Source organism: Bombyx mandarina, chromosome 08, assembly GCF_030267445.1.
Source record: "Bombyx mandarina strain Sakado chromosome 08, ASM3026744v2".
NCBI lineage: Eukaryota > Metazoa > Arthropoda > Insecta > Lepidoptera > Bombycidae > Bombyx > Bombyx mandarina.
This window is the reverse complement of record NC_143215.1, coordinates 4,344,561-4,365,672: the sequence shown is the minus strand read 5'-3', so window position 1 is coordinate 4,365,672 and position 21,112 is coordinate 4,344,561. Positions and strand designations below refer to the sequence as shown.

The window sequence follows — 21,112 nt, the reverse complement described above, 5'->3', positions numbered from 1 at the left end:
AATCGCGACTCACTGAGAAGATCCGGCAAGAAACTCAGCGAGCTGATTCATGGGTTAAGTTGCACGTCGAACTCATCGGCTACCGGGGTCCCTAAGCCTGTTCCTAGTGCTAGAGCTGAAGGCGTCACGGACAGTTCCGTGAGCCCACCGCAATAGGAACAGTACTAATCGTCAAATACAACGTTCCACATCCAATACTGTACAGTACTGACTGTCAAAAGACAGTGGTCCGTACACCAAGACGGATTTTGCTTAGCTCCCTTGGCTTAAAATGATTACCGGATCCAAATAAATGATGCTACGTGAATACTACCACACACTTTAAGACCTAATTTCGATACTTTGATACTTCAATGGTTAAGTAAACAGTAGGCGGGACAGTAATACAAAACCACGTGGTAGCTATAAGGCAGATATGAGCAGAAAGAATCCTACCCGGACGGGCGTACAATACGCCCCCATGAACACTCAACAATTCCTGTAATATAAAACAACAAACAAACATATTAGTTCTCATAAAAGTCACCAAGAAAACAATTTTCAAAACGACATTATTGTCCAGCCATTTAACAAGGGAAAATTATACATCGATGGGTTGAATTAGAATTTTAATCTTTATCCCGCTGTGATAAAGTTGACTGTGCCAGCACGGGGTTGCATAGAAGCGTGGGTGCAGTAGCAAGTGTTGGTAATAATTATGTGACAATAGATGTAATTACTGTAGGGCACACGCGGAGTGTGCATGTGTCTCTGAATTACTAATCAACGTTTGTTGTTAGAATTTAGTTTGCGTTCGAATTTGGAGTTATTCGAAGAATCAACGAAGAATTTGCTTCCAAGTTTACAAAATAGCTCATCAACAGAAATTATAGTCGTCGTGGCCTCAAGACGACGCGATTAAGTATGTGTTCAAGTCACGCGGCAGATATCAAATCTTCTAGTGAAATGCGTATTTAACTCGTGCTCATGAATGTATTCCACGATGAAGGAATAGCATCGTGTAATTTTTTTATGGCCCGTATAGACAGAGCATACAACTCACCTGATGATGAGTGGTGACCCTAGGTCATGGACGTCAGCAATGTCAGGGGCAGAGCCAAACCGCTGTCTACCGCTTAAAAATATAAATCCATAATTACACTGTTCAAGTCATGTACAAGGTGGGTGGTGGCATATCCTTTGCAATGTTAACGGGTTTTTTGTTATTGCTTAGATGGGTGGTCGAGCCCACAGCCCACCTGGTGTTAAGTGATTACTGGAGCCCATAGACATCTACAACGTAAATGCGCCACCCACCTTGAGATATAAGTTCTAAGGTATTTTACAACGGCGGCCCCACCCTTCAAACCGAAACACATTTCTGCTTCACGGCAGAAATAGGCGGTGTGGTGGTACCTACCCGCGCGGACTCACAACCGCGCGCGGTCCTACCACCAGTAAAAAAGTGCCGCTAAAGCCGTGAGGTCGTTTAATCGTCATCACGATGAGAATTTACTACACTTTGAAACACAAAACCATGTCTCAATTGTGTTGTACAACGTATGTTCTAACATTCAAACCGGAATATATGATTTCATCTCGGCAGAAATAGAACGGGGTCGTGCTATTTAGCAATAGGATAACAGTCAGAAAATTACACATTTTATTTTTCTCTAAATTTAATATAAGGTGTTATTCCGTGACCACGGAATTTTTTCTCAAATACTTAGATCAAGTAACGTTCTTGAGTTTAATATTTTAGGATATTCGGCCAAGAATCGAACCACAAAAACAGATTACCTATATGCACAGATACAGACAGACAGGCACAGATAATATAATAAATGAACAGATTATATAAGACGTCTGGTTCTTAGCTGTTAGACGCCGGGTGCTTTAAATTAATCTATAATCTAATAATTCGCATCGCAAATCAATTCTTTTGATGAAAACATGACCTTAAAACATAAAGAATTCCATCATACTTCCGGCAAGAACTAAAATTAATCAGTAATTAATATAATGCGATGAGTAATACGTCTAAACATGGCTCACGATAATTATATAGTAGTGTTATTAAGATGACAACGCACTGTCCTTAATTACTTAAAATGAGAGCAGTAATTATGTTAGAACTGAGAATTTTTTAATTTAGAAGAATAAATTGAAATTTATGACATTTTTTAAACATATAGGGTGTGAAAGACAAAGGTAGCTTGTACCCGACCATCAAAATACGAAAAAGAAAATAGTTTTTATTTGCACAGCTAAACTTATACATAACTAGCTGTACCCGTCCGCTTCGCTGGGCATTTAAAATTAACATTATTATTTCTCACCCCCACAGAGATTCTCATCATTAACAGCCCATAGACATCTACAACGTAAATGCGCCACCCACCTTGAGATATAAGTTCTAAGCTCTGAATATAGTTACAACGGCTGCCCCACTCTTCAAACCGAATCGCATTACTGCTTCACGGCAGAAATAGGCAGGGTGATGATACCTACTGGTGTGTACCCTAAGAGGTCCTACCACCAGTAAAACTTACTCTTACAAAACTTACAATACGGCTCCACTAGAAAAACAACTGTTATACTATCGATGAGATTAATATTGAACGCGATGAAGGACAAACCCATTTGACGGCTACTTACAAGTAAATTTACTATTGCTCGTTATGAATACGCGAAGCCGGCATGGTTATTTTTATGATGGATAAAAATTGTTTTATGACACAAATAAAAAGCAACGAAACGAACACGGTAAATGACAGTTACTAGATAAGAACTCTGTAGGGACGTGGTCAATGTATTATACTAATGAATTATTACTAGTGAGGGCGTAATGTAAACTTGTACGGGTATCTTGATTATTTCTAGCGCGAAAAAATGGACTGTTCCATTTGGAGAATGGTACGACTGTTATACACTTCAATTTAATGTATACCTATAGTACCTCCTTTATAAAGTACAAAATGGAACCAAGTCGTAGGTTAATTCCATGTAAAGACTTCACTATTGCCGAAAAGGCGTCCCGAGGCGTGTTGTGATATGAGTATTGTGGGTAGCCCACGGGGCTATTCCGACTACACGTGGAAGGGTAGGTGAGGTCAAAGGCTCAATCTGATTGAACTTGCTAACACTAGCCCTAGCAAAAGCAGTGTTTCGCTATCTCAACTACCAGATAGGAATCGCGATCCACTGAGAAGATCCAGCGAGAAATTTAGTGGGTTAAGTTGCACACTAACCGCCTCTCTTCCCGTCCATTTCTTCGATATAGCTTTGTATTCTGGTAAGGTTCGCTGAGCTACAGAAACATTTAGTTTGAATGAATCTATATTAACATATAGATGTTTATGCTACATATAGTAAAGACGTTTTCCTCCTGCCCAAAAAACACGCGTGGGACTGGTATGAATTTTCCTCCAAGTTGTTATTCGACCGCTACGACATGTGTTTTTTCAAAAGAGACTTGAAATAAGTTCTTAGCGGCAACTTACATTGCTAACGTATCGGAAAAAAAAACGAAGATTCACAAAAAGTGTATTGTTAATTGAGCTTCAATTCTCTTCTTTTTTCTTTTTCGTTTCCTTTGTATTCTTTTTCTGGAAATGTAATTTTCTAGCAAAGTTTGGCGATCATTAAAGCATCTTGAACCTGTACTACCAGAGCTCCAAGCTAAGACCGTGTTCTTTTGCCCAAACTATTGGCGCTAATTCTTAGCCACAAAGTTCTGCTTCTCCATACACTGGTCTATCTTTATTGATGCTTTTAGATACCATAAGCACCGGTCACCGTCCTCGTCGAACCTGTCGCTTGCGACGAAGGGCTCGACGAGTGAATTAACCCATAGACACAGCCCACTGAGTTTCTCGCCGGATCTTCTCAGTGGGTCGTGTTGCCGATCCGGTGGTAGATTCTGCGAAGCACTGCCCTTGCTAGGGCCAGTGTTAGCAACGCTCCCGGTTTGAGCCCCGTGAGCTCGCCTACACGTCAAGGAGAAGCTGAAATAGCCTCTCAAATAGACTATCAGCATAGGTAGGGAAAAAAATATTTATTTGTTCCGTGTCTTAAGTTTATCAACTATAAAAACTCAACTGACTAAAAGCAACTTCAAATACTGATTCCTCGATCACCTATGTGATATTTGTACGTTACCTATTTCTGAGCGTGATCATATCAACTTATATTGGCCATGCTGTAGTTTGATCTGACAGGTTTACGAGCGGCTACCTATTTTAAGCCTCTTTGCACTTAACATTAAGACATAGGCCATAGGATTAGACTTTATAGGGGAGAGGTTTACACTTATCGCTAAATCCAGTGATATAGTAGTAAATAACCATTAGACCTAAAAAGACCTAAACAAATATTAAGAAAAATTAAATACACAGAAACATGAAATAGGTAATTAATTAATTAGTTAGGTTTTTTTACGAGGCGAGTGAAATCTAACGAAGTTCTGACTATCAGCAAGCAGCTTTTCGAATACAATAAAATTTGATTACTATTTAATTGGAAATAAAATGCATTTTTAAAAAACATTTCCGCGACACAATTACATATAATTAACATGTTCTGTATGTAATGCAGTGTATTTGTTATCCTGTATATAATTAAATAGCTAATTAAAATGAATAATGCTCGTAATACCAGTTTTCCTCATTCTATTATTATTCTAAATTAAATTAAAAGTTTTTGTATAGTTTTTGTAAAACAAAATGCACCGAATTTTCTAGACTTCAGAAGACCTCGAACACTTAGTATACTTATACTGAAAGTTTTCTTGAAAGTGTTCCGTTCTTAAGCAAGTTTACATTTTTACTGCACACTTTACTGGTGGTAGGGACTCTAGTGAGTCCGCGCGGGTAGGTACCACCGCCCTGCCTATTTCTGCCGTGAAGCAGTAATTCGTTTCGGTTTGAAGGGTGGGGCAGCCGTTGTAACTATACTGAGATCTTAGAACTTATATCTCAAGGTGGGTGGCGCATTTATGTTCTAGATGTCCATCGGCTCCAGTAACCACTTAACACCAGGTGGGCTGTGAGCTCGTCCACCAATCTAAACAATAAAAAAAATTTATGTGGAGTTGATTCAGACGCATCAAAATATGTTCCTGGGTTAGAATTAGTATCAATTTACTATCAAACGACACGTGATTAATTTCAATAAATGAAATTATATTTCTTTGAAACATCCTACACTGTTTTATGCTGATAATTAAAGTTACGCATGAGAATACATACGCAACATGAACAATGTCTTCGATACTTATTTTCTTTACAATCGCTCCATGACCTTGCGGCATAGTACACATCAAGAAGGCGATATATATTATAATAGTCTTATTAAATAATTTGTGAAGTCGTCGTGGCCTAAAGGATAAGACGTCCGGTGCATTCGTATGTAGCGATGCACCGGTGTTCGAATCCCACAGGCGGGTACTAATTTTTCTAATAAAATACGTACTTAACTAATGTTCACGATTGACTTCCACGGTGAAGGAATAACATCGTGTAATAAAAATCAAACCCAATCAAAAATTATAATTTGCGTAATTAGGTACTGGTGGTAAGACTTCTTGTGAGTCCGCACGGGTAGGTACCACCACCCTGCCTATTTCTGCCATGAAGCAGTAATGCGTTTCGGTTTGTAGGGTGGGGCAGCCGTTGTAACTATACTGAGACTTTAGAACTCATATCTCAAGGTGGGTCACGGCATTTACTTTATAGATATATATGGACTCCAGTAACCACTTAACACCAAGTGAGCTGTGAGCTTGTCCACCAAACTCGTAACATTATCGTGCCCTTCTCCCGGTTACCTGGGGGCGACGCAACATGTTTTCTCCTTCCATACTCTTCTATCATATACCATTTCTTCGATCACTCCCCTCTTACCCATATCGTCTTTCACGCAATCCATCCATTTCTTCTTAGGTCTACCTCTTCCTCTATATCCTTCCACATTCATAGTTAACACTCTTTTACCAACTTCATTTTCATTTCGTCTCATCACATGTCCATACCATCCCAAACGAGCACTTCTCAGCTTCTCTGTCACAGGTGCCACTTTCAGACTTCCTCTAACATATTCATTCCGTATTCTATCCATTTTCGTTACTCCACACATCTATCGCAGCATTCGCATCTCTACTGCATGCAATCGCCTTTCATCACCATGTCCACCAAACTAACCAATAAAATAAAAATATAAGCTTCTTTAAGTCTTACTTGTCAGTTTAAATAAGCTTTAGTTCTATTTATCCATTTTCGAAAAGGTTTCCCTTAGTAAGCGTCTAACATTTGAAATAGGTACAATAAACATAACAGCAATAATATGAATTGCACTTCGATTATCGAACAAACAAGATACGAAGCCAAGGCCGCAGCACACCAGTACACTGTTAAACCGAACATATAATTAGGTACAGACGAGGCATTAAGTATTCCAACGCCCATAATTACCTTAGCGCCCGTGACGCGTCTAATCCGCGAACTAATGGTGATAAATAGATTCGGCTGTACTTCGGAATATATTAACGTTTAGTCGTCGACTGTACTAAGATTATGAGGTGCCATAGCCGTTTTGAAATTCGAACGAAAAAGAAGAAATTCGATTCGATTTCTAGAATATTCAAATGGTTTACCGTTTAAAATTTAAATACATAATGATTCATATATCGTCTCTTATTGAACGCGCGAGCAGACGATATTCCACACTTTTATATTTTATTACATAGCTTACATCAACAGACTACCGTTCTATTCATGAACTTTTTCTCGGATATTTCATTTCTGATTAACAATTTAAGCTACATAACACAAGTCTGACGCGAGGTCACTAATTTAAATTGAATGATGACTTAATCATATTGAAATTTAAAAAATGAGACAATACATTAAATTCTCGACAATATAGAGTACACGGCGACTGTATCAGACTTGTTATTGAGTTTGTGTGCGTTAGTTAATGCGATCTCATAATTACTGGTGCCATTAATTCTCGCATCCATAATGAAGCTTTAATACCTTATTTCTTGGCCTACAATCTAGATAAACATTATACGATACGACATTCATTAAAATTGCATTAAGATTGTCGAACGAATGTCGCGTGAACGTTTCTCAATTTTATAATACGTTAAGGTCTTTTTTCTTATTCCGGTCCGTAATTTTCAATTAAAAAAAAAACCGACGCGATAATCCTGTTTTAAATTTCGAAGGGATAAAGTAAAGGAACAAATTTTATTCTCCTAACGATTTTATTGAAGTTTCTCGGTTATCTAACCAAAAAAAAAAACACATTCTGAATTCAATTTCGTTAGATAATTCTATTCTCAAATGACAAATGCAAAAACCATTACATCAATAGGTTTGTAAAATTTAAAAGTGTAATTATGTATCAATCAAGAATTTTAATGACAAAGTATCTCGTCACTTAGACTTTGAACTACATATATTGTACAGAGCGAACGTTAAGTGTGAGATACCGGCGCGTTAAATTAAAGGAAACTGCGCCAATAATGTTATGACATCGGCATTTAAAAGAGCGAGGAATACAGAAATGTGTGGAGCTTTCCTTTTTTTTAAGCAAATTTTCTCACATCTTTTTAGCCTTGACCGGATACCGAAATACCACCCTAAATCCTTATGCTGAGGAGAATTCTCGCGTCCCGTTCTAAAATATAGAAAAATGCCGAATCGTCTATGGTATTAAGTTATTTTGCTTTTATGATGACTATGCTAATTTGGCGGTAGAATTTATGTTGTGATTCTTAGAAGACCAAGAAATAACTTTAACACCACGTGAATAGTTAGATCGATGATAATAATTTAAGCAATAACGATTCACAATATCAATATGTAAATTAATTACATAGAGGCTACGTCATTACCTTGCGCAGTCATTTTCAGCGGACCTGATAGTCTCTCTGAATTTAATTACTTAATATTAAATCATTTGACGGTAGTTAAAAAATGGCAAATAAAAATCTCAACGGCTTTCTCTATTCCCCTTTATTGCCCCGAGAACCCAAGTACCTAACTGGCTTTTTAATCCATGTTTTACTTTTTTTTTCTTCATTTTATGTTAGCACTTCGCGCCGGCAGCTTAAGCATTTATAAAATGAAGTTAAATTAGGTTTTATTTAACGAAAAATTGTTTAGCTTTTCACAAGCAGTTTCATTTTCTTCTGTAACTATTGAATGAACAAAATAATTGTGGGTTACGGAATTTGTCATACGCACACATGAGTTCTTGGATTTTTAATTAGGTCCATAATAATTATTGAGGTGTTTTCTAGGATTGCAAATATTACACCCTGTATATTACGAGTGCAAAAAGTGTTCACTTATTAAAAGTAATTGTTAAGCTTATTATTAAATCATGAACGATTATGCCTTACAGCGTCTGTCATTCCGAAAGATTGCGGTTTAGGAGATATGACCCCTCTCTGAGCTATACACTATAAATAACTGAGTTATTAAGCTAGTAAGTTGTTTACTTTTGTGGAAAATAAATAAGTTTTTTTTTTTTTAAATACCGATGTCACATTTTCTACCCAAAACACATGTAATTTAACTGTTTTGTGACTTTTTGTCTAAATTTCATTCCCTATTGCATTATTCTTGCATTATGAATACATAACGTAAAAAATTAACTCAGCCGTTTCAGAATTTCGGTGGATTTACTTGAAAAAAAAAACAATATAATTAATCCCACCCAATATTGTTGTATTTATATGTATATAAACATACGTAATGGAAAAATTTTACGACATTTTCCCTGACTTCGACACTTTTTCTTTTTATTGCCCTTCTAGGCAGACGAGCATACGGCCCACCCGATGGTGAGTGGTTACTGTCGCCCGTGGACTTCAGCAATGCCAGGGGCAGAGCCAAGCCGCTGCTTACCAAATAGCTTGAGAATTCACACACGCATCAAGGACCAATAATAAGACAATAACTCCATAAGTTCGCTCTAACTCGCTGTCCAGCGTCGTCAGGTTAATTTAGACGAAATTAATTAATCGTGTTTTCTTTTAAGTTTGTTGAAACTACACATATTAGTATTATTATTCAAAGCCGCAGATAGGCAGAGAATCGACGCTTTTGTGATGTGGTGCTGGCGACGTATACTACGAATACCATTGACGGCCCGCCGTACCAACATCTCTATTCTCAAGCAGTCAAAGATAGAAAAGACTCAACGTCTATCCACAACTTGCTTACAAATAATTTTGCGGTATTTTGGTCATGTTGCACGCAAGGATACCAGCAATTTGGAATTTGGTCCGGCGTCCCGAGGGGGAGGGTGATGAGAGAGATGTGCTCCGCACTAAGCGCTACACTTTCCCCCCTTTGCCTTTTCATGAGTTCTGTCTCATGCGAGTTTGGACATTGGTTGTTGAGCGAGAGGAGGTTTTAGTCGGCTCGGCGACAGCTAGTTGACGGAATCAAACGGAGTCACGATCCTCAGCAATGAGGGACCGATTGAAGTGAGAGAGAGAGATTAGAATATTAAATTGTCCAACGTAATAAAATAAATAGCACGCAGCTTCGCAGCTTAACGCATTCGTTAGGACTGCCAGTTTAAAGTTGCTCTTGCGAATACAAAGGTCACTCACGAATGACAAGTAAATGAGATCAATTATATTCCGCGAACCATTAACATTAAATTAATTAAGTTTTGTTATGTTATATTAATTTATTAAACAGTCCCGTGTATTTTTTTTTATAGCTTAGATGGGTGGACGAGCTCACAGCCCACCTGGTGTTAAGTGATTCCTGGAACCCATAGGCATCTACAGCGTAAATTCGCCACCCACCTTGAGGTATAAGTTCTAAGATCTCAGTATAGCTTAAACGGCTGCCCCACCCTTCAAATCAAAACGCATTACTGCTTCACGGCAGAAATAGACAGGGTGGTGGTACCGACCCGCGCGGACTCACAAGAGGTTCTACCACCAGGAAAGAGGTTATAATCAAAGGAAATGAAGGGTGGGGCAGCCGTTGTAACTATACTGAGTCCTTAGAACTTATATCTCAAGGTGAGTGGCGCATTTACGTTGTAGATGTCTATGGGCTCCAGTAACCACTTAACACCAGGTGGGCTGTAAGCTCGTCCATCCATCTAAGCAATAAAAAAAAACTTTAAATTGTTTTATATTTATGTATTAAACTAACACACTGTAAAAGTAATAAATGTTATTTGCAATAGATTTTTTTTTATTTTTTATTGTAACAATGTTTACGGCCAGACTAGGTAGTAACAAACATTTCGTTTTGTTTTAGTGAGTGCATATTTTCTTGAACCCATTACGATTAACCGGATTCGTATTCAATCAACTAGAGAACCCTAAAAACAATAATTATCTCGATTACTCATTATTTCGAAACTCCAAGTAGGTACGTACGTGCTTGCATTTAATTTTGAAGGAACAATAATTAATGACTGTCGTACATGTGTGGGTTAATAATTGTAATATTAATTTGAACACTTGTACAGACATATGTATGTGTATGGTTCTCTTAAGTTTATTTACGTGTGTGAGGTATTATGGTTCGCTAAATGACTGCGTAACAATAAAATAAGAGGTAATTTCATATGTTCTTTGATTATTATCGAAATGACGTAAACATTATAATATTAAAAGTAATTAAAAATGCAGTTAAAGATTTAGTAACGCAGTCATAGAATACTTCTCTTCCTAATTGATTTTTACTGTCTCCAAATGGTCGGGATATCAATTCGCATTATATGTAAAGTCAACAGTATTGAAATTAAGTTTGTTAAATGATATACCAACGAAAGATTTCCGCGGTGAATTCAAGGAAACGTTTAGCTAGTGAGACGCAAATCTTGATTATATACATTTAGATGTGTATAAGAAACAGATAATGCATTGAAAATCATTCCAAGCACCGGTCACCGTGGAACCTAGCGAATACGACGAAGGGTTCGACGTGAAAGCTAACCAACAGACACAGTCCACTGAATTTCTCGCCGGATCTTCTCAGTGGGTCGCGATTCCGAAATGCGTATTTCAAAACGTAAGCGACTATGACTAGCGAAAGAAGATCTAAGATTTGTAATGATTTTTGGAACGAAGTTGCTTATGGGACGATGCGGAGGGGTACCGTAATCGGGAAAAAACGTCCGTAACGTAAGATCTTTTAGTCATTTGAGTATTCTTTAAACAAGACAATACTATCGATGAAGTGTTGTGCATTAATAACAATTAATAAACTACTATAGAATATGTATATGTATATATGCGTTTCGGTTTGAAGGGTGGGGCAGCCGCTGTAACTATACTTGAGACCTTAGAACTTATATCTTAAGGTGGGTGGCGCATTTACGTCTATGGGCTCCAGTAGCCACTCAACACCAGGTGGCCTGTGAGTTCGTCCACCCACTAGAGCAATAAAAAAAAACGGGACGCATTAAACCCAAAACGCTTTTCAAATCGGTGTATTGAGCCAGAATTCACATTGTGTAAGTACGATATTTTAAAACATAAAATGTTCGTAACAATAAAAAACGCGGCGTAACTCGTGTCGACAGTTCAACACTTGTGCTCTTACAACGTGTGCACGCTGCAACGGATGAGGCCCTAATTAGCCGGCAATTACAGTTAATGCAGCATCGCAGTTAATGAAGCGTGCGCCTCATTTCTACAACGCACTTACCGCGACGTACGCACTCCGCCAAGCATTGTTGCGAGAAACTTACTCGGCGTGGTGTACGAGCCGGAATATTAAGTGTCTTAACTAATAGGGTGAATGTTTTTTTGTATATATTCAGGCGATGCCTATTATGTTTGTACCTTCTGCGATGTCCTGAAGTGAGAAATTTTTATATTGTTATTTCATTTTACGCGTACTATTTTACGAGTGCTATTGCTAGCGTGTTTTCAGAACTTTCAAGAATGCTTTCTGCCTACTGAGTTTCTCGCTGGATCTTCTCAATGGGTCACGATTCGGATCCGTTGGTAGATTCTGCGAAGCGCTGCTTTAGCTAGGGCTAGTGTTAGCATATTCTCTCAGATTGAGGCCGTGAGCTCACCTATCGTCAGGGCGTAGCTAGAATAGCTAGCTAGAATAGGTGGGGAAAAAAAATGGGTAATCTATCTATTTAAATAAAAATGAATTGCTGTTCGTTAGTCTCGCTAAAACTCGAGAACGGCTGGACCGATTTGGCTAATTTTGGTCTTGAATTATTTGTGGAAGTCCAGAGAAGGTTTAAAAGGTAGATACATATGAAAATGCTCGGAATTAAATAAAAATAACAATTTTGTTTTCCCTTTGATGTCCCCCCGTCACACGGATTCCTTTTGTTTGTGTCTTTTATTTATCGATTATATCGATCGAGGCACTACGAAGTCTGCCGGGTCAGCTAGTAATTTATACTAATTCTTTAAATTCACATTAAGCACCCACTAATTCGAATTATTCATCTGAGTTACGGATACATAAAGAATATTTGTTGAGCACAGGTACTACTACTTTTAAAAACATAATGCGTCCAAACGTAGACTCTCTAAGTTCTACATGTTTTTTTTGTTTTACGCGTGCAGGCTTGCTGCGTCGAATGGCGAGATCACGATCACGACGTCCCACAACGCGAGCGGTGCGACTAGCAGCGCCGGCAGCGGAACCGGGCCGATTCCGTCGCCACACGCACCCGTCAAACTATCCCCGGGCTCGGTGAAGTCGCCATCTCACGACGACGCCGATCTGTTGGCAGACTCACCAAGTAAGTCCGATTTTGTTATTATTAATATTATTTTTACACTAATTATTACAACTGTTATATCCAATACGATCAATGAAATATAACAGGTTGGGGAAAAGGTTCTTAAATTTTTTTAAGATAATTCACGACATTTTTTTAATATAGTTTATTTACGTTTAACTAAAGTATTTAGGTACCATTTTGCTTGCTAACTGGATCGCATTGCATTTTTAACTTTTTTGTAGTAAAATTTTAAACTGTATCGAATTCTCATTAGATTCACTCATCTTGACAGTAGGAAAAATAAATAAAAATCACACATTTTCCTAATTTGAATTTGAAATTATCTTCTTTAAAATATTTTTTTTAATGATACCAAAACCAGCCAGATACAAATAGTATAGCCAAAGAGATTTTATTACAAGTTCATACATACTAGACTTTTTTCCCCAACCAATTATGTAAGAAGTACATATTACAACGTTCGATAGATGGCAGTGTTGATAGCTAAAAAATACCAAACCTCATCCATACGTAGGCATTCTTTAATTTTCCATTAATGACCTACTCTGAGTGTCCGCCAAAAAAAAAACCGGTTCTAATTAGCTTTGTTATGTTTGGCTTAAAACGTCCAAATTAAAAATAAGCACAGAACATCTGGCAACAAATTACTCTCTAAAATCAACAGCTCGCAAAACGTCGGCAAGTGAACTAATTAGCTATTTAAACACAACAAAAGCAGAGTCAACGCGAACTTAAAGTCTATTTTCAACTGAACTCGTAACTAGATTCGACTTATCCATAAAAGTTTCTCGTTCTAAGCATAGGCGTTCCATTAGCTATGTCGAAGTCTAACGGTGGGACACCGGAGTTATTCCGCCTAATGCTATAAAGAGTTAGAGAGACGACAATGCACTGTGTTTAGAAGTTGCGAGTGCGTTCCGAACACTGTCCAAAGTTGATTAACGTAAAGTAGGCTTGCGAGTTCGACATAGGTGCGCGGGCACTGATCTTATCAAAAACATTGTAAAGTTAATTTTGTGGGTTTCAAAAAAGTTTGTTTGTTTTTTTTTTTTTTTCTTAGTGTAATTACATATTCAACGGAGCATTTAATCTTATGTATGACGTAGAAATGAAGTTCGTTGCTCATAAATTATTTAGAGTGTTGAAACGAAAAACATGTTTATGGATGAAATTATGTACTTTATGTATGTTTATGATTGCATCGAAACATCGAGAAATGTGTTGTTTATGAAATGTCGAAATGAAATGTCACTATCATGTTGACTTGTTGTATTTAAATGATATATGGTAACACTTTAAGAGTGGGATAGAAGATAGGATAAAAGTATTTTGAAGACATTATTCTAGACGTAAAACATACAAAATTTTTAAATTTACTCTAATTACTGTAACTGTTATTCCATTCGGTTTGACATATATGTAGAAAAATAAAACTAAAAATTGTTTATCTGACAATATCTTGTAAATCTGGGATTCATCGACAGGTCATCGAACCCTGTGCTACATAAATTTTAAAACTAAGTAAAATTGTAAAGTATTTTTTTAACTCTGTTCCAATAGAAATCAATTCAAAAAATGTTCTTGTTTTAGATAATTACTAGATGATGACCAAACTTCGCTCGGTATTTTTTCTTTTTTGATAAATTGTGTCGGGTTGCTCAACAACGCCATCTGCTGAAGTAGCTTTAGTGTTATTGTGTCTTTAAAGCAGCTAGTTGCTCTCAATTAAAATAGTATTCTTATTCGCCAATAGATGTCGGGAAGAGTCATAAAGTAGATTATCGATAAAGTTGATTATTGAAAACACGAATAAAACAACATTTTCTGCAAATAAATCGTAATCGCCCCCGAAATCCCTTGTATACTAAGTTTTATGGAAATCGTTGGAGCCGTTTCCGAGATTCAGATTATATATATATACTTATATATACAAGAATTGCTCGTTTAAAGGTATAAGATGAAGCTAAATTGCTCTTTGTAACACTGTTCGTGTATGTTCAATAAGCTATGCAAGTAATAATTAATTACTTTTCGTATTGGAATGATAAATAGTGCAGTTTTTAAAAATTGCTCTCTAAGAAATACGTCTTTTGTTTCTCATTCGCTGGTATTTATAATGTGGGGTTTGCGTGCGAAAATATTTGGTACTTTCTCGTGAAAAATTATTAATTGTAGCCAAGCAAACGCGACTGCTTGCGCAAGATTAGATAAGATAATAGCTTACTTACCACCCCCAGTGTTTATCCAAATATAAACTACAACTTATTTTCTCATAGCACCAGTCATAAAACAAAATCAAATAACAGCGAACAATTAAACAAGAAACGATTGTTTGTTTAATCTATACTAATCTATATATTAATACGTGAAGCAAAACTTTGTATCCCTTTTTACGAAAATTGCGCGGACGGAGGAGTATGTATAGCGAAAAAGTGCACAATGCTAATATTTTTTTTAAATAATGCATAAAAGATACATTAAATCAATAAAGAAAACATTACACACACTACATACCATGTATTTGACGCACACACGCATGCATACTATTTATTGTCAAACTTTTGTTCTTGGCGTCTGTTGTCAAATTGAGAATAGATTAAATATTGTTTGTCTTTGTTCATATTTTTTATAGTGTAGTCTTGGCGAAATTTGTGATTATAGAAGTATAAAATACAATCATAATAGTGTACAAACTTACAATTCAAATTAATTATAGTCGAATTTCAACTACTGCGGGACCTCTAGTAAATATAAATGTTCTATAATAATATATAAATCTACAGTGGTTTTTACGGAGGTTCCGTTATAACTACTGAACCATGCATCCGATTGACTTGAAACTTGGTATCCATGTAGGAAATACATGTTCTTAATGGATAGGTTAATATTTATATGAGTGTTGGACTCTCTAATAATAATGACAATAAATAATAATGTTAATTTTAAATGCCCAACGAAGCGGGCGAGTACGGCTAGTAGTTAATAAGCTTATATATTTAAATACCAAATAAAAGCAATATAATGAACCGAGCGTAGACTAAGATAATAAACACAAGTTAATTGAAACTAATTTAGCTATCCGCCCAAGCAGCAGACGATCGCAATTTATTTAAGACAAAGGCTATTTTTATTGGCCCCTTTTCGTGCTGTCGGATGTTGCGATTTTTAGATGAAATCCCGCAATTTTAGAACTGACTTTACTTTTGTAACTTTCACATGTACGAGTCTATTTATAAAACGTCTGGACAATAAGTTATTCGAATCGCGGCGTTAATAAATCAGGTGAATTATACTTGGCATAGACAGTAAAATGCTGCATGTTGCAGTTTATATGATAGTTCTAGGAATTAATACAATTTTTTTATCTTGGTACTGACGAAATATGCTAGGGAATCTCCTGTCGATCCATTAACGGTGCTTTTAGGTACCACAAGCACCGGTGACCGCCCTTGTCGAACCCGCCGCTTGTGACGAAGGACTCGACGAGTGAATTATTAACCCATAGACATAGCCCACTGAGTTTCTCGCCAGATCTTCTCAGTGGGTCGCGTTTCCGATCCGGCGGTAGATTCTGTGAAGCACTGCTTTTGTTAGAGTCAGTGTTAGCAAGTCTCCCGGTTTGAACCCCGTGAGCTCACCTACACGTTAGGGTGAAGCTGAAATAGCCTCTTAAGGCTACCAGCATAGGTAGCAAAAAAGAAAAAAAGGGAGTAATTCCCTGGACAGCGCGTCACATCAACGTTTCTCACAGAGCTCCAAATACAGAGGAAGCTTTCAAACATCAGCCTACATGGAGCTCTGGAATACTTTGACAGCATTGCCAGAAAGTATGACGGCAACTTAGAGAAGCTAATGGCCAATGGTCAAGTGAACGGAAAAAGACCATGAGGTAGAGGCCCAATACGTTGGACTGACCAGATCCGCACTACTCTCGACACCACGGTCTACAGATGCTCTACATTCGGCAGCAGATGGAAACAACATGTGACAACGTCGTTTATATAATCACATTACGAATATACATATGAGCGTCATGTAACATTAATTTATGTAAGAATGTACTGAAGTCTTCCAATTCTGCAGTTGTAATACTTGTGTTTGATAAAAGGCAATAGTATCGTACCCTCGAACTGATTGGATAATTAATTTAGATTATGGGTGACAAAGCTTGTTAATGGTGGTAGGGCCCCTTGTGAGGCCACGCGGGTGGGTACCACCGCCCTACCTATTTCTGCCGTGAAGCAGTAATGCGTTTCGGTTTGAAGGGTGGGACAGCCGTTGTACTGCGAAAACTGAAGTCTTGTCTTATGATGAGTGGCGGTGTTTACGTTGTAACTGTCTACGGGCTCCGGTAACCACTTAACACCAGGTGGACCGTGAGCTCGTCCACCCACATAAGCAATAAAATTTTTATTAAACATAATAAATCTGAAATAGAAAACTCCAATAAGATTTTGTATTGCTTTAGTTTTTTATACAAAAAAAGTAAGTCTTTTTTTTTTGGGCAACATTTAAAATAAACAAAAGCCATAACAACTTCGATAAATTAATTGGCGTTTATCGTAACGTATAAAGTAGGAGAGGAACTGTGTAATTTAGTAATTGTATCCACCGACAACGAATTAAATAGTAATCAATAGAAGTAGGGCTCCGGGCACCAACACGACGGTACGTTTTACATTCAGCGATACGATCCGATTTTTGAAACGAAGCTCCTTATGGGACGGAGGGGTACCGGGAAAAACGTCCGTAACGTAAGATTTTTATTAGTAATACACACAGTGTACGACTTAACTTTGTAATAACGTACAAAAAACAACATATTTTTTTATCATTCATTGACCACGATCTCAGAGCGTTCGTTTGCTCAATACACTAACTCTTATGCAAACAACCGTGAATGAAGTGTACCACAATAAGTTCGCAAGTTTATACCTTGAATAGAACTTAAAATCAATATTTTTATAATAAGGAACTTCGTTCCTATCCGGTGTCCCACGACACCACACTTTTTTTTTTAAAGCACTACACTGTCGTGAGCTTAGCTTAAGTTTTTACAACTACCGATATCGGCAACCGCTGCACTGAAGTCATTACTGAATTAACATTACTCGAACAAGTATGAACCACAAATATTTTGATCAAATAATCCTAATGAAAATTAATTATTTGGTTATGGATCATAACAAAAATTAGTATATACCTACCCTTAAACCCTCCCTGTTATCTGTATATAGTGATAGCATTCAAATTATTTATACTACTCGACTTTATACTTGAGTCCCTAAACCTCCTTATCTGAGAATCTTTATCAATAAGATCTATATCTTATCCTATATACTAAAATGTATATTTAGGTATTACTCGTAAATTAAATTCTAAAATTAAAACTCAATATCGTTGTGTATGAAATAGTGAACTCAAGATTTTGGTGACTTATGAATTAACAAATGCGCATGGGAGGAAAGAAACCCGCAAACACGCGTTAAAACTTAGGCACATTGTTTTTGATGGACGCAGAAATAGACGGATTTGAATCGATTGATTTAAAACATTATATCCACGATAATATATTACATGCCTAAGCGAAAGCAAAACAATCTTAGCCGATGTCAAATGAAAAGAAAAATGTACCTAAATATGAGTTAAGGTTGTTAATAAAGGCTTCTTTATCTTTATCTTTATCCACGATAATTTAAACCAAAAGAAAAATCGCTGAACCCGAATTCAATACCGAAATTATTACTAAATAGTACGCGTAACTTTTTTTTTTTTTTTTATAGCTTAGATGGGTGGACGAGCTCACAGCCCACCTGATGTTAAGCGGTTACAGGAGCCCATGGACATCTACAATGTAAATGCGCCACCTACCTTGAGATATAAGTTCTAAGATCTCAGTATAGTTACAACGGCTGCCCCACCCTTCAAACCGAAACACATCATTGCTTCACGGCAGAAATAGGCGGGGCGGTGGTACCTACCCGTGCGGACTCACAAGAGGTCCTACCACCAGTAAAGTAATAGTAATAGTACGAGTAACTTGCTTCTCTTAACTGGTTCATTAAAAAGTATATCACTTTTGTCGATATAAAAACCAATAAAATACGAACGCAACGAAACAAAGGAAACCGGACGATTACTTCAAAGAAACCATCCAACGACTCGGCCGAACTAAATTAATTAATTAACTAATTAAAATCGATTACAAATAATTAACTACGTCGATTTAATCGAGAGCAATCGATAACGAAAACGAAGAGTTAAAGCGAAGTACCTACTTCGTTTACACGTGCACACTTTGTGAAATAAGAAATTGCTAACGCTATGACATGTCCTTCTTCAAACGAGGCTTGTGGAGAGTATCAAGCGGTAGGCAGCGGCTTGGCTCTGCCCCTGGCATTGCTGAAGTCCATGGGCGACGGTAACCACTCACCATCAGCTGGGCCGTATGCTCGTCTGCCTACAAGGACAAAAAAAAAAAATAAAAAAAAAATAAAAAAAATGTACTCTTGAAAACATCTTGATGTGTGAATCTATATACCTTTAAACGAGCAATTCTTGTATATATTTATATATATAATCTGAATCTCGGAAACGGCTCCAACGATTTTCATAAAATTTAGTATACAGGGGATTTCGGGGGCGATACATCGATCTAGCTACGATTTATTTTCAGAAAATGTTTTCTATTCGTGTTTTCAATAATCAACTCTTCCCGACATCTATTGGCGAATAATAATACTATTTTTATTAATTGAGGGCAACTAAACTAAAAAACTAAACTGTAACTTACTGGAGACCTTAGAACCTATATCTCAAGATGGGTGGCGCATTTGCGTTGTGGATGTCTATGGGCTCCAGTAGCCACTTGACACCGGGTGGGCTGTGAGCTCGTCCACCTATCTGAGACATAAAAAAAAAAAAAAACTAAACAAGATGGCGTTATCAAAAAAAAAAAAACCGAGCAAAGCTCGGTCATCATCTAGTAGGTAGTGTATTTGGTTGAGAAAAAAATTCTGCACCTTGTCGTATTGGTAGCTTGTGCTCACATCATTTCGGATCCTCCCGATCCATTAACGGTGCCTTTAGATACCTCAAGCACCGGTTACCGTCCTCGCCGAACCCGTCACGTCATTCGGCGAGTAAATTAACCCATAGTCACAGCCCACTGAGTTTCTCGCGGGATCTTCTCAGTGGGTCGCGTTTCCGATCCGGTGGTAGATTCTGCGAAGCACTGCTCTTGCTAGGGTCAGTCAGGAACACCTCCGATTTGAGCCTCGAGAGCTCACCTTCACGCTAGGGCGGAAATAGCCTCTCAAGGGTATCAGCAGAGGTAGGGAAAAAAAAAGCTTATGCTTCTCAAGCGGTGGCGATCTACATGAGTTCTTATTATTTCTTTTTTTTTACGTAGCTTATAGCGTAATTCGTCTTCCAGGTCGTATTGTAACCAATTGCCCCACACTTTAAATCAGAACGCAACCTTGCTTTGCCGTAAATATAGACAGGATGGTGGTGCCGGATCATAATGCGCGCTACCAGGAGTAAATGTCCGAAAACACTATAACCTAATAGATGCTAAACTCAATACTTACCAAAATGTGCCATATGTCAACCAGAAAAGTAAAAATATAATGTTACATATATTAATTTGGTAGATAAATTAGCACCGTATTGATGCAGGGCTGAGTAATAAGCATATACCGAACCTTGTCGATTAGATCAGAAGTCGAGAGTCAAAGACGATGCAATATTTACCGTAGCGCCCTCTAGTAAGCGGAGGTCAAAATGAAATGGACACAAATGAAACATATTTATTGAAATTACCGAAGCTGGCACCCCTAAACACTGCCCTAGACGCTGCGCTTGTATGTAACGCACACTATGCACCATAGATAAAGCTTCTTCAATCGAGAATTAATGTTCGAGAGCTAATTTCTTGATAAAAATCCTTTTAAAGACAAACTTCATAACATTAAAAACTAATAAAATACAGTAAGACCTACAAGTTAAAGTAATTTCCAGGTTCCGACGTTTTAAGCGTCTTAATCCTCTATAAGTGAAAAACCTCAATAAGTGAAAAAGACAGTTCGGTCCATTAAGTCCTCGGTAATCCAGGTTTGACTGTAATTACAATGTAATTATTCCAGTGGCTTCGTAAGATACATGTGCTGCCATCTCTGTATCATTTTACGAACTCCGGAAAAGTAATAACTTCAATGTGTTATAATAATAATATGAATTAATACTAACTAGTGGTCCCGCAGTAGTCGAAATTCAACAATAATTAATTGAAATTATAATTTTAAACATTATTAAAGATCTATTGTCAAAATTTTTATACTTCTATAATCACAGATTTCGCCAAGAC

At 37.3% G+C, this 21,112-nt stretch overlaps 1 protein-coding gene across 8 annotated transcripts in view; it reads left to right on the top strand.

The window, feature by feature from the left end:
- The window catches only part of pdm3 (POU-domain protein pdm3), a 200,404-nt gene that overhangs the window by 155,530 nt on the left and 23,762 nt on the right, over window positions 1-21,112 (top strand). For all 8 annotated transcript variants that reach the window (XM_089729007.1, XM_089729008.1, XM_089729006.1 and 5 more), the window contains one exon: window positions 12,563-12,741. In XM_089729007.1, the coding sequence (XP_089585133.1) occupies window positions 12,563-12,741 (179 nt within the window). The remainder of the gene's footprint in view (window positions 1-12,562; window positions 12,742-21,112) is intronic.